The sequence below is a fragment of the Talpa europaea genome, assembly GCF_964194135.1.
Source record: "Talpa europaea genome assembly, chromosome: 6".
Classification (NCBI taxonomy): domain Eukaryota; kingdom Metazoa; phylum Chordata; class Mammalia; order Eulipotyphla; family Talpidae; genus Talpa; species Talpa europaea.
This window is the reverse complement of record NC_140072.1, coordinates 44,381,650-44,395,658: the sequence shown is the minus strand read 5'-3', so window position 1 is coordinate 44,395,658 and position 14,009 is coordinate 44,381,650. Positions and strand designations below refer to the sequence as shown.

General features: G+C 44.5%; 1 protein-coding gene across 1 annotated transcript; it reads right to left on the bottom strand.

Annotated features, from left to right (window-relative positions):
- Positions 1 to 2,516: 2,516 nt before the first annotated feature.
- FOXI3 (forkhead box I3) lies at positions 2,517 to 6,659 on the bottom strand (the record flags this gene model as incomplete). Its single annotated transcript, XM_084234543.1, has 2 exons — positions 2,517 to 3,124; positions 5,957 to 6,659. The coding sequence occupies 2 exons, from the start codon at positions 6,657 to 6,659 to the stop codon at positions 2,517 to 2,519; spliced, it is 1,311 nt and encodes a 436-aa protein (XP_084090669.1).
- Between the last annotated feature and the right edge of the window lie 7,350 nt (positions 6,660 to 14,009).

Sequence of the window (14,009 nt, the reverse complement as noted above, 5' to 3'; positions counted from 1 at the left end):
CTGTGACACCAGTGAGGACAACAGCCAAAGCTGCAGCTCTCCACAGAGAGCAGCCAGCTGGTAAGGCCTCACAGCACTGTCTTATTCTGCAACACACTGGTACACTGAAGTTGTTTGATCTAAATAACAGTACTGTTACTCTGTTCCTAACAATGGTTTCACTCCAGCCCTTTCAAATACGGGCAGGTGGAACAAATCTAATAACAATCAGTCACTCCCTTAAATCAGAGTGGTGGCTTCAGTGCCAGGCCACCTCTCTCCATTAGAGGAATCGAAAGATAAAAACAGCAATGCCTAAAAGTAGCCAGACGTCATCCCACTTAGTTTATTTCATGTGATTCTCAGCATGCAGTAAGCTTTCTTGGGGAAAACATGTTTTTCCCAGTTCACATTATAAATTAATTTACAAACACAGAATTGTGTTAGAAACAATATAAAAGTCCATATGATTTTTCACATAGAAAAATATCCATAGAAATTGTTTTTTTTTTTTTTTTGGCATACACAATATGGGGTACGGGTAGGTAGTCTCTTTGGTTGTTTTCCTGCATATTTAAGAAGTAATGGTGATATTTTATACCTCAATTAACTATTAATAATTTTATGTATGTATATTTTGAAATAAAATTTTAATAGGAACGCTGTGAGAGTCTCAAAAAAAAAAAAAAAGAATACACAGGGAAAGTTAAAAATGTTTACAAATGTACTTATGTGTTCCTTTTTCTAAAATAATTCATATCCCAAACCAGCAATGCTCATATCAAAACAACATGGTACAATTTGTATAGGATATTATCTTTGTCTTCAAGGAACTCTGTTCCAACAAATCAACAGCTCTCCAAATTTTAATGTTTTTTGAGTAACTTCTTTAGGAAACAGTGGCTGAGTCTGTCATGTACCAGGTGTTCTGCAGGGCACTGGAAGGGTGACCATGAAAATTATTCAAAAGGAGCTGTACCTGTAAGAAGTGGAAATGCTAAAAATATTTTTAAATTTGATGACAGTTTATTTAAAAACTTAAAAAATTTCCATTTAAAAACTATTTTTAAATTCTGATAACTTTGTTTTAAAAATGAAAAATCCAGGACACATGATAAAAGGGATAGGACATCAGGCTACCTGGGACAATGGTCCCCCCAAACCTCAGGAATATGACAGCAGAAGAAAGGCAGAGATGATGTCCCTCTTTGCTATGCAGGGGAATGTCTCAAGTGGTATTTATTTCAACCAGGATCTTTGGTCACATGGGATCGTGCTCCATTTCTGCCTACTGAGGCTGGTGCCTTTGTTTTGTTTTTCAGGAACTAGAATACAGAGCTTCCTGGCTCTGGAGCCAGACCAACTGGATGTGATTCTGGCTCCCTGACTCTCTGTGTGGCCCCAGGCAAGTTACCTAACATCTTGGAGTTTCACTGTCCTCATATGAAACATGAGGAATAGCGATACATATCTCCCAAGGTTTTGGAGAGGATTAAATAAGTTAATACATGTCAAGTGTCTATAGCAGCACCTGGCACACAGGGCTTGCCTGGGCAGTTTTACTGCCATTAGAATTCACCATATAGGTGATGTTGGGCATAAGCAGAAGGGAATGGTGAGCTGGATATATACAGCTCGAGGACCTTGTGTTTCCTAGTGCAGTCATGTGTCACTACCCACGGGGACACCTTCTGAGAAATGCATTGCTGTGCAAACCTAACAATAGCAGTAGATACTGCTTGCTTAGGGGCCACAATGGACAAAACAACAAGAGTAAATGAAATACAAAGGTGGGGGGGGGGCTGGGGAGGATAATATCAAGAGATGAAGTAAACAGGACATGTATGAGGCTACCATGCCAGCAGGCAACAGGAAATGGGAATCACCATCATATACATGGCCCATCATTGGCCACAGTGTTATGCAGAGCATGGATGTATAGTATTTTTAAAACTCTAGAGGCAAAGAACACAAATGGAAGTATCCCTATAAAAATCAAGGTATCTGAGTGTAATAAACCAATGTTACCTCAATTTAAAAAAAGTAGAGGTATCTGACCTTTCTAGAAAAATCCAAAAGCTGCCAGGCAGGATATCACTAGCTTAATTAGCTGCCCACAGCAGCCTTAGCCAGTTAGTATCACCTATAGCCAACTGACCTTTTTCCTATCGAATAACTTCATTCACTGAGGTTTTTTTTAAGCTGGCCCTGGATGTATTTGAGCTTGGCAACCCTGATACAGTCATGAACAAAACAGACATGGTCCCTCTCCTCACAGGACTCATAAGTACTATCCCAGGAAAGTGAGGTGGATTCTCCAGGAAGACCCTGATCCAGAGAAACCTATGAAAGCCTGCTGGGCTATACAAAGAATTGTCTACCATGCCCATGGGACCCCACGTTACACAGTGGACCACGAGATCACCCATAAGCTCCAGAGAAATGGGGAACCTCAGTTCCTACCCCAGACCTACCGCCTTGGAATCTGCATTCTACAAAATCTCAGGTGTGCATATTCAAGTCTAAGAAGCAGCACCCTATACCTCGGAGCCTTCCCGGGGGTAGATGAGACTGTTGACCATGCTGAAGTTGTAGAAAGGGCTGCTGAAGTGGCCGCCTTGCCCCCCACTGTTGCTGGCAGGAAAAGGGTTGTAATAGGAAGATCTCTGGCTGCCGCTGGTGCTGCTGCTGGTACTCAGCTGCAATGTGTCTGGCGAGGCCTCCGAGATGGAGCTGGGGGAGAACGTGCTGCTAGGGGGCAGCTGGGCCCCCTGGAGCCCTAGGTGGCGGCTCCCAGGGAGTGCGCGCTGGGTGCTCCCACTGCTGCTGACGCTTAAGGTGCTGAGGGTACTGAAGAAGGTGTTGAGGCATGGGGTAGAGCTGAGCATGGACCCTCCAGGGGAGGAGGCAGTACTCTTGGTGCCCTCGGGAGGCTCTGGGGATTGGGATGGCCTCAGCAAAGAGGGGCTGTCGCCTTCTGGCTTCCCACCCACTCCAGACCCCAATCCTTCTTCTGATTTTGATGTCCCCGTGGTCACAGCAGAGCTGCTGCTGGTCTCAGAGCGACGCTTTCGCTTCCGACGGAAGTTCCCATTGTCAAACATTTTCTCACAGTTGGGATCCAGGGTCCAGTAATTGCCTTTCCCTATGAAAATGAGAAAGGTGAGTTAGAGAAAGATCTAGTTATGTCCATGCCTTCAGCTTCATGTGTTCACTAAGCCATATATTTAGGAGAGCAGATTCTTGTTAAATGCTGACAAAGATGTTCAGTTTACTCTCCTGTCTAAATATATCTTTTTGGGAGGTTTTATTCTTCATCTTCAAGGGAAAATCTGGAATGAACATGTCTGACAACTTCACCTTCTCCTAGCAATGTCTACTACTTGAATCTTAAAACCAAATCCTAGTCCTCTTCTAGATCCAAAGTGTGCAGCCTTTTGAAACCATAAAATTCTGATGCTACTTCAACCTGAGCCTCCATTTCTTCACTTATCAAGATAGGTATAAAAATGGCACCTATATCATAGGCTGGCTGTGAGGGTTAAATGATATCTCTGTATAGTAGCTGGCACACAGGCAGGCAGTAGAAAAACAGCATGTCATAATTATTTTCACTAAAAGAATACAAATCTCAGCCCCCTTAAAAAAAAAAAGTACTCCACAGAAAAGGCAACTTTAAATACCTATTCCTCCTTGCTGAGCAATGACAATAACTTTTACTGAGCAACTGATTATTTTAACAATACCTTGGATGGCATATATTTGAAGTACAAGCTAGTTTCTGGAATCTACTTATATTCCCTCCTCATCTTGGGCTGATGGAGCCTCTGCATTTCTTCCAAGCTTTACCTCCACTGGGCAAATCTCACAGATCATTTAATGCCTGCAATGCTAGTCCTCTACTCAGAAAATTTCCCTCACTCTCTACCATAATTGAGGTAGAAAAGATCTATCATCTTGGAGATCTTATCTCCCAACAGCTTTTTTCACTTCTGAAAACAAACTGTGGTGTCTGAAAGCACTGTTAAGAACTTACAGTATAATGAGCTTTTACATGGATAACCTCAGTTACTCCTCACAGCTTTCTAGAGACAGGCAGTATTACTGCTTCCATTTTTCAGATGGAGAAACGGAGCTGCATACTGGCTAGTAACCAGCCACAGTTCCAGTTAGCAATGGCAGAGCCAGGACTGAAGCAACTGGCTCTAGACTCAGAATTCTTTTTTTTTTTTTAAGATTTATTTATTTATGCATACAAAAGCTGGGGTACAGGCCAGAGGTGTGTGTGTGGGGGGGGGTGAGAGGAGTCACCAGAGACAGAGTGGGGAACAGAACAGGCAGATGGACCAAAATACACTGCTGAGGGGATCAGTGGGCAACCCAGGAGAGGTCTGCTGCGCCATGTGGGAAGCTCCCTGGCAGGCTGGGATTGGCTGCAGAGAGCTTCATAGCTTGCATCCCAACCCCTTGCGCCACCAGGGAGGCCCCTAGACTCAGAATTCTTAAGTAACTACTCACTGGGTTACGCTGGCTCTACAAACTCGCACGTACACCTCCTTCACCCATTTTCCCCTGTCATGTTTTCTGCAAATAGACGCAGGAGGGGGAAAATGTGTTCATGTAACTACCATTTAAATAAAAATACCTGCAGCTATAGGATAGTCATATTGGGCTACCTTGGTACTAAGTGTTTTGATATGACACTGGCAATAATATGTCCTTGAACGTTTGACCAAGTCCTGAGGAATATACATGACAAATTATAAGTGATCCTCGGGTGACTGAGAAGTTAAATCAGGTTGATGCATGTTCTAGAACTGTATGCCCTGTCCAAAACAATCAGGAACCATGCATGATACGGCTGTTGCAACTTGAATGTGGCTAGTCCAAACTGAGACATGGGATAGAAAGAGAGGATTTTAAAGATTTAGTAGCGAAAGGATAATGGCAAATATCTCAGTAATTGCTTTCATATATATTATAGGTTGAAACAATATTGGGTTTCTCCAAAGATACTTAAAATAATTTGCCAGTTTCATTTTATACTTTTTTCCTTTTCATTGGCTACTAGAAAATTTACAATCACAAGTGGTTTGTGCTGTATTTTAGTGAAAAGCACTGCCCTAGAATGACTTCGGGTACCTGTTCATTCTGCATTCCAAAACATTACCATAATTTACACAAAATTCTGCATCTCTGAAACTAAATAAAATGGCTTTATTTCTTTTCTCTTTTTTTCCCATCCAGTTCTGCCTCCACTTCCCAGGCTGCTTCTGAAACCTCCAAGTTTCTGTCTTGTGTTTGAGCTTTTTTCTATCTCCACTTCTCAAGTAATAGAGAAACCACCACCTTACAATCCATTGTAACCCAACCCTCCTTACCCCATACCTTACGAAAGCAATTTTGGGGGTTTCACTTTTACATTTCTAACAAGTTACAAAGAACTTTGCAGCACCCAGCAGAAGTTCTCCCAACCCTCTGCCCATCTCTTGATGCCTGTGCGCTACCCTCAAATCATCTCTCCAGGCAGGCACAGTACTTCTTTCAGGGGCACGGGATTCTTACTAACCTGATGCAGAAGGAAGTGCACCCACGGGCAGCACGAATAGCTGGCCTTTCCTCTCTCTCCCTCACCGCCTTTTTCGGATTTTCAGCTGTTCTGAATACTTCCAATACATCCACTTGAGAGGTCACTGGGTTCTCATTCCTAATCTACCTCCTTATAACATGACCCTCTTCTTCAAAAGGCCTGCTGAACACCCTGTCCTCCTTCGAAGTTCCTGATACTCCTCTTTGTCCTCTGCGTTTCCCCTCACCCTAATCAGATGAGATTTGGGTCATGGTTCCTCCACCAGCTCCCATTCCCAGTTAGAACGAGGCGATTCCACGTGCACCTTCAAGCCAGCCACACACTGACCCCCTCCCACCCACGCCCCGCAGCCGCCCGGGAGGGAGGCACCTGCCCGGCGGTCCTCACCTGGGTCGTCCTCGTCACGGGGCACTTTCTTGAAGCAGTCGTTGAGCGACAGGTTGTGGCGGATAGAGTTCTGCCAGCCGGCCTTGCTGCGCTGGTAGAACGGGAAGCTGTCGGCCACGAACTGGTAGATGTGGCTGAGCGTGAGCTTGCGCTCGGGCGCACTCTGGATGGCCATGGCGATGAGCGCCGAGTACGAGTAGGGCGGCCGCACCATCTTCATCAGGTCCTCGCGGCTGGCCATGGACAGCCAGCCCAATTCACCCGGGGCGGCGGGCCCGGCGGGCGAGGCGGGCGTGCCGGGCGCGGACTGCGCGAAGGGCCGCTGCGCGCAGGCGAAGGTGCCAGCCGCGCTGGGCGGCTGCAGGAAGGGCCCGGCCGCGCCCCCGGGGGGCGGCGGCGGCGGGGCGCTCAGGTACGCGGCGGCGGTGGCCGCGGGCGGCCCGCCCACGCCCGGCCCGTTGAGCCACAGGTAGGGGTTGGCGGCGGCGGCCGGCGGCGCGGCGTAGTCCGCCAGCCCGTAGGGCGCCCTGGCCGCCGGGGGGGCCCCCGGGGCGGCGGCGGCGTTGGGGGGCGGCAGGCCGGGCTGCGAGTACACGCCGAAGTTGTCGCCGCAGTAAAGAGCCATGTCGGGGGCCGTCGGCGGGTGCGGCGCGGCCGCGGCGAGGGGAGAGCGGGGCTGGCCTCGCCGCTCGGGCGAGAGCATCCCTTTGGGGGGCCAACGCTTTGGCCCCAACTCGGCCCGAGCTGGGCGACCGGTGCTCGGCCGGGGGTCGGCGGGTGCGCGCCAAGCGACGGCTGCGCGGCCTCTTATACCGTCTGCGGCGCGGCTCCTCCCGGCCCGGCCCGGGGCTGGGCGGCGGCCCGCGGGCCGGGGCTCTCCACGCCCCCGCCACGCCCCACCTGCCCGCGCATCCCCGCCGAGCGCGCCGAAACCCTCGCGCCGCCCGCCGGGCCCGCGGCGCCCCGCCCAGGCACCCCTCCGCGCGCGGCCGGGGGAGCCCCCGGGAGGCCGGCGCCTGCGGGGCTAAGGCGGGAAGCACCCCCAGTCCGCGGCCGGCGTGTGCTTAAGGGAATCAGGGAATAAAAGCACCGTCAAGAGAAAGAAAACCGAACAATACAGTTGTGCGCTGAACAGTCCCTAAGTTAACTTTTGGAGCCGCCCAGTCCACCTGCCTGGCCCCCTTGGGTTTTTCTAGCTGGGGCGGCTGCACCTTTTGTGATGGAATTGCAGGTGCATGTCCGTCTCCGCTGATCAGTTGAAACTCTCAGGTGAAAATAGGCGGGATGGCGACTTCTCTGGGTCTCTGGCAGATTATGATAACCGGCGGCGTCCCGGGCGTGGCCCCTTCTTCTAGGCGGTGCTGTGATGGGAAGGGCTGAATCGGTTTTGAATTTTTCTAAGGGGTCGCTGGCGAACTACTAAGTGTTCGATCACGTACTGGAAATGTTAGGGCGAGAAGGATACTGTGCTGTTCATTTCATGTCCGGTTGGTGCAGTTTTTCGTGAGATTTGTTGTTTCTCAAACCCGAAGGGAGGGTGAACGTTTTCAAAGGCATTTAAATACGTGGGTTCGAAATTAGCATTTTAAAGTCAACCGTAATTTAACTGGGAGAAGCGCTCACTTACTAAATGATCTTAGTGAGTTGCGGTATGTGACTTGCCCGCTGCTTTTGTGAGTTTTCAAATGAGTGTGCTGCCTGGAAAAATAAGCAAAACCAGTAAAAATAGTGTGGCGACCCCGCATGCCACGCATTCGTTATTTGTTGGCTCCAAACAGCGACATTGCTTCTCTCACAAAAGTATATTAAATATGTTCTGCATGAGGGACAGGTCTGATGTCCTCATTTTAAAGCGGGGGAAGGTGGTGTAGGGGGGAGGGCGTGAGGCCGGGAGGTGAAAGAAGTGATGTCAGTTCACGGTGTTTTAAAATTCGGAAAATTAAACCCCCCCCCGCATTTACATGATAAAGGTAGTTACGTATTTTGAGGAAGGTTGTCTTCTGTTATCTCACATCTTTAAAAAATAAAAGAATCAAATTTGGAAGAAAAGAAAAAAAAAAGAAAAGAAACCAAGAGATATTTAACTCGCAAATTTTGGTAACTTAAATGCAAATCACACTTCAAAAGTAACTGTGATTCGTCTTTTCAGAAACCATGAAAGAATTATTGTCGACTCTAAAGCGCATTATTTCGTTCCATCGCGAGGTAGATGCTATAGAACGGAATAGCAGTTGCTTTTTTTGATTTAAGGTTCTAAATGTTTTCTTAATTTAGATAAGCAAGCTGCTTCCTCCTCCCCTTTCCAAATGGCCCCAAATGAAGTTGTTTTGTGTTGTTATTTCTTTTTAAGTGTTAATAAGTATAACTATAACTCAAAGTTGAAAATGATTTTTAATAAATTGTGTTTAAATTTAATGTTTTTCTTAAGCATTTTCTTAAAAATCTAAATTAAAAGGAGCAAGTCCAAAAGAAAAATTGGGAACATAGGTGACACAAATTATAAAAATTGGAAGTCATGTCCCAATTATTATTGATGTTCTCAAAAATAAAATACTTTCCCTTAATTTTTAGCACATTGCTCACCCATAAGTACTTTGCAGTTTTGCAGGTTTTTTTTAATCTAATTCTTATATCAATAAGCTCCAGATTATTCTGAGTGAGAGTCCATGTTTGCATGTTGTTTCTTTGATTAAAGATTCGGCCTACTATAGACAATTCCTTCCTTAACTATACGATATCTTACGGATTTTCATTTTATTTAAAAATGACACCGCCACCTAGCGGCTCTTAGCCTCTGTTACAGTTACATCCCGGTAGGGACCTGTGGTGGACACACCCTCTAGGGGTTTGGAAATTACACTTTCCTATTTTAATCATAATTAGATAAACTTAAAACTATTATATGTCATGCCCTGGGTTATTTCATGTCAAAATTTAATTAATGTTTTTATCTCTTTGGAAAAAGTTAAACTTAAAAAACATTTGATGACTGTGAAAAAATTCAATTATTAGTTCCTTATGACAATGTTTTGTTAAATTGCCGCCTCACAAAAAAGAAACAATCATTCACCAAAAGAAAAGTCACTTGATGAACACATCTATGCTGTTGAAAAATAAGGATGTTTTTGTCACTGGAAAATAAAACATTTGGGGGAGTTATTCAACCCAAAGAAAATATCTCATTTATTTTCCCACTGACATTTATTAATATTATTGTTGCTTCTTTGAAATGACTGAGTGACAACAATAATTAATAATGGAATGTAGATATTTTAAAGCAATAATATTAAAGAATGTAAAATTTATTGCACTTATTAATTTCCAGCATCATAGAACATTGGCGAATTAGTAGTTGCTAGTTTTTTACATATATACAGAGAAAGAAAAAGGTAATATAAATTTGAAGAAGCCTGAGTTCTCGTAACTTCCCAGGGCTGCCAATTTGGACCAACACCAGCACAGAATTGGTCCTTCCTGTCTCAGCATTGTGGTTTTCTTTTCCCTTGTATCAGCTATGACAAACTCATAGGTGGAAATCAAACCTACCCTTATCACCTGTTTGGCTTTCTCCCTTGTATTACTGTTGTTACAGCTATTTACCTCCTCTAGTAGATAAAAGTCTCCTTGAAGATGAATTTTTATATGTAACTCAGTTTTTTAAATAGCTTACCCACCATAGGTTAAGCAAATATCAATTTTGAAAAGTTAGAATCTGTTGAACAACTGAATGACTAGTTACAAATGTCATGTTGGGATATAAATAGGCCCCTCCAAGAATGTGTAGACATACACAAACTCACACACACACACACACACACACACACCCATCAAACCAAACACCCAAAATACACACACATATTATTCAGATATGGAGAAAAATCCCAACTTTGAAAATAATTTACTAGAGCAATGGACAGAACATTCTAGAAAATATCTGCTTTTTTGTTTTCAGTGCGAATATAACAAAATTTGACCCTTATGAAACAAGAAATCAAAGAAAGATTTAAAAAAAACAAATTCTGGTGCAAATGGAGGTGAAAAGGAATTAGAAGAAAGTGAAAATAATACAAGAAAACTAAAATAGTAATTTGAAATACAGTGTTTAGAATAATGAGTGGAGAATAGCCCTGTCACATAGGCCAGAACATACATCCTCAATAAGAGCATTTATTATTTTGGTGTGAAAAGCATGGTTAGTGAAGAAAAGATATTGAGACTGCAGGCCTAGCCAGACCCACTACCTCAGTCCTCACTTGCTGGTAAAATTTTCCAGCTCCAACTTTTATAGGACAACCCCGATATGAAATGGGTTGCCTGATTGGGGGTCCTCACCTGTGTGTTTAAAAGGGACTTACAATAAGACTCAACGGCAGGCACACACAAAAATGTTAATTAAAAGGATTGATCCTGGGCTGGTTAAAACAGAGGTGAGTGAGAGACCTGTGGGGAGTTAACAGTGGCAGCTTTTATCTTAATTTTTATTTTGCTCTTTTCCTCCCAGAGGAAACTATTTCCTAACTATGTCTAACTATTTCTGACCCTTTTCTATGGGTTCCTGATGAAAGGTGCTTCAGACTTATGGCAGGCTTTCAGGCCTCGCTTTGGGCCAATCCCTTTTAGGTGGACTTTTACCACGAGCGGGTGGGTAACTTTGGGTGCTTGATTTGGAAACTATATTCTCTGTCTTTTCTGTATTGCACACTAACTGTATTAAAGTTCCTTTCTATTAAAGTCTGATATGTTTTGTCTTGATGTGGTGGATGGCAGAACCCATTTAGGGCAGGCAGGTTTGGGTATTCTGGGATGTTCCTCTCCCTGCCTTGTAACACAACCACTAAACGGTTCTTATTTTAGAGCTCATCATATCATTAGAGGAAGATGCAGAGTCATTGTCCTCCCAATCCACACCTTGAAGCTGTGACTTGCACATGAAACAGAACTCAGAGGGACCATTTATTTTATTTTATTTATTTTTTAATTTTTTTAACAGTATTTTTTTTTAATTTATTCATTTATTTATACAAGCACTGGGTACAGTCAGAAGCACGGGAGGGTGAGAGAATTCACCAGAGCCAGAGCGGGGAGCAGAGCAGGCAGAAGGACTGAAGTACACTGCTGAGGGGAGCAGCGGGCGGCAGGAGAGGTCTGCGCGCCATGTGGGACCCTCCTCCGGTGGCCAGGGAGCAGCTGGGGGTCAAACCGGCACTGCAGAGGCAGCGGGCAGCTTTGCAACCCAGCGCTCAACCGCTGCGCCACTGGGGAGGCCGGGACCATTTATTTTAACAAATATTCTGTACACTGTGTTGGGGAGAAACTGAGGCAGTCCTTTCCCCCTACATAAAAGCAAGCTTTCCATCAACTTGGGATTTGTTTCAATAAGCTTTTTATGGAACTGTCCCTTGTAAGCTCTTTATGTTGATGTTGGCAAATTACCCCTCTCAGTCACCCCAGGCAACCCTCTCAACCCTTTGGGAATCTGGGAAGGCTGGAGTGGGGCCAAAGTCAAACCCAGGGAGCAGGGACATGGCCCAGGGGCCACCCAGCCACTCACCGGCTGACCCCCAAGGTTCATGTCCTTGTTCCCACTGCCAACATTGGCACAGAAAGGGGAACAAAAAGGATGAATCCTGGGGTTGCAAGAAGCCTAAAACATCCAGGGAATCACAGAAGTTCCGTGTACTTAATCTAGAAAAATAAGAGAAAAAAAGGATTCACCAAAATCTTGGTGCTGCCCCAACAATCCCTTTAACCAGGCATAGTAACTAATATGTGGCTCCTCTGCTTGAATGGTAAGCCTCTTCCCCAGGCCTCGCTCTCCCCTCCCTGATTCTTTGGAATGCTTCCTGGCCTCTGGCTCTAGCTGATTAGCCTCATTCTTGAGCTCCCTCACCTAATTTCTTAGATTCTTCCTTCAGCTTGGGACCAGGTGCCCAGAGACTCTTCCCTCCTTACCATGCACAGCCCCCAGACCTGACTGCATCTTGGGCTCCTCCAGGATCCTCCCCTGACGGCCTGAGGACATCTCAGCTGAAGGCTGCATTCCCACCATCCCCTCCCCTCAGGCCAAAAAAGTCCTCCAGCCCTGGTTTCATCCTGGGTGGCACCAGCATCCACCTGGATGGCCCACTCTTCTCCCTTGTTCCCCATTTCCAGTAACCAACTCCTCTCCAGATCAGTCACCCACAGTACGTCCTGCAAAGATGGGAACTGTGTCTTCTGTTGTCCCCCCACGCCTTTTTTTTAAGTTAACAAACTTAAGTAACAAGTATTAAGTACCTGGCACTGTGCTAAGCACCTTACATGGAATATGTCATTGAATTCTCACAGCAATCCTTTGAGATAAGAGCTGTTAGTTCACATTTTACATAAGAAGCTGCAGAAAGGTGAAATAATTTAACTGTGATCTCCCAGCTTGAGTGTGACTGTGTAATTCAGACCCAGACTGTCTGGCTGTGGAGTCCTGATAGTTGCACTTGGCTTTCACTGCCTCCTCTAGTATTTCCCCAGTGCCTATTCCTGAGACCGACATTGTGCAGTCTGGAGTAGTGTCAACTGCTTGAATAAATTAAAAAGGGAAAAGGTATTACATTGTGTCAAATAGACAGGAAAAATGTCACCCCAATTATCCCTCGCATTACACAGTCCTTCTCACCAAAGGCAGTCTTCTTATGCATTCTTCTAGGAAGGTTATTTATTTTTTTTTTAGCAATATGCATTTTAAAATGTACAAAAAATAGGGCCTCCCCGGTGGCGCAGCGGTTGAGCGCTGGGTTGCGAAGCTGCCCGCGGCCTCTGCGGCGCCGGTTCGATCCCCGGCTGCTCCCCGTCCACCAGAGGAGGGTCCCACATGGCGCGCAGACCTCTCCTGCCGCCCGCTGCTGCCCTCAGCAGTGTACTTCGCTCCTTCTGCCTGCTCTGCTCTCCACTCTGGCTCTGGTGAATTCTCTCACCCTCCCGCGCTTCTGACTGTACCCAGTGCTAAGAAAGAAAGAAAGAAAGAAAGAAAGAAAGAAAGAAAGAAAGAAAGAAAGAAAGAAAGAAAGAAAGAAAGAAAGAAAGAAAGAAAGAAAGAAAGAAAGAAAGAAAGAAAGAAAGAAAGAAAGAAAGAAAGAAAGAAAGAAAGAAAGAAAGAAAGAAAGAAAGAAAGAAAGAAAGAAAGAAAGAAAGAAAGAAAGAAAGAAAGAAAGAAAGAAAGAAAGAAAGAAAGAAAGAAAGAAAGAAAGAAAGAAAGAAAGAAAGAAAGAAAGAAAGAAAGAAAGAAAGAAAGAAAGAAAGAAAGAAAGAAAGAAAGAAAGAAAGAAAGAAAGAAAGAAAGAAAGAAAGAAAGAAAGAAAGAAAGAAAGAAAGAAAGAAAGAAAGAAAGAAAGAAAGAAAGAAAGAAAGAAAGAAAGAAAGAAAGAAAGAAAGAAAGAAAGAAAGGCTCTATATATATAAATAAATAAATAAAATGTACAAAAAATAGAATAGACATATTCATATGTCCCTGCACCTTACACTTTCATTACTGTCTTTTGGAGAACTTTCAAAATAGTCCATATGCCCACCTCATTTTGTCTACCTCGTGTTCCTTTTCACGGGGTATTCAGTGGGGACTCACCAGTTTGTCTGTGTGCAAAAGGTTTATTGTCAATGTCCATTCTAATTTGTTGGTGTCCCTCCATACCTGTTGGGCAATATTTTGAATTTAATCTTTTTTGATAGATATTTGTATTATTTCCTTTAAAAAATTATATGGCTTGATTTACTTAAGATAGTAAAGTCCTAGCTGGGATTTGCTAAGTCAGATTGTTTGTTTACATGTTTGATTATAACAAGTTGCTCTGCCAGGGGTGCCCTGCCTTATATAACCAGCAGGTTCACCCTAGATGCTTACTTCTCTTCATCTTTGCTAAGCCTGGATTTGTTCAAGCTTTATTTTTTTATTCTCAGTTTTCAAAGCACAAGAGGATATCTCAAAAATATTTTGGTTGGCTTTTCTTTATCAGTGAGTTTAAGTACCTGGTCATATGTCATTTAATTTTTTAGGTGACTTGCATATCTTGTGTCCATAATT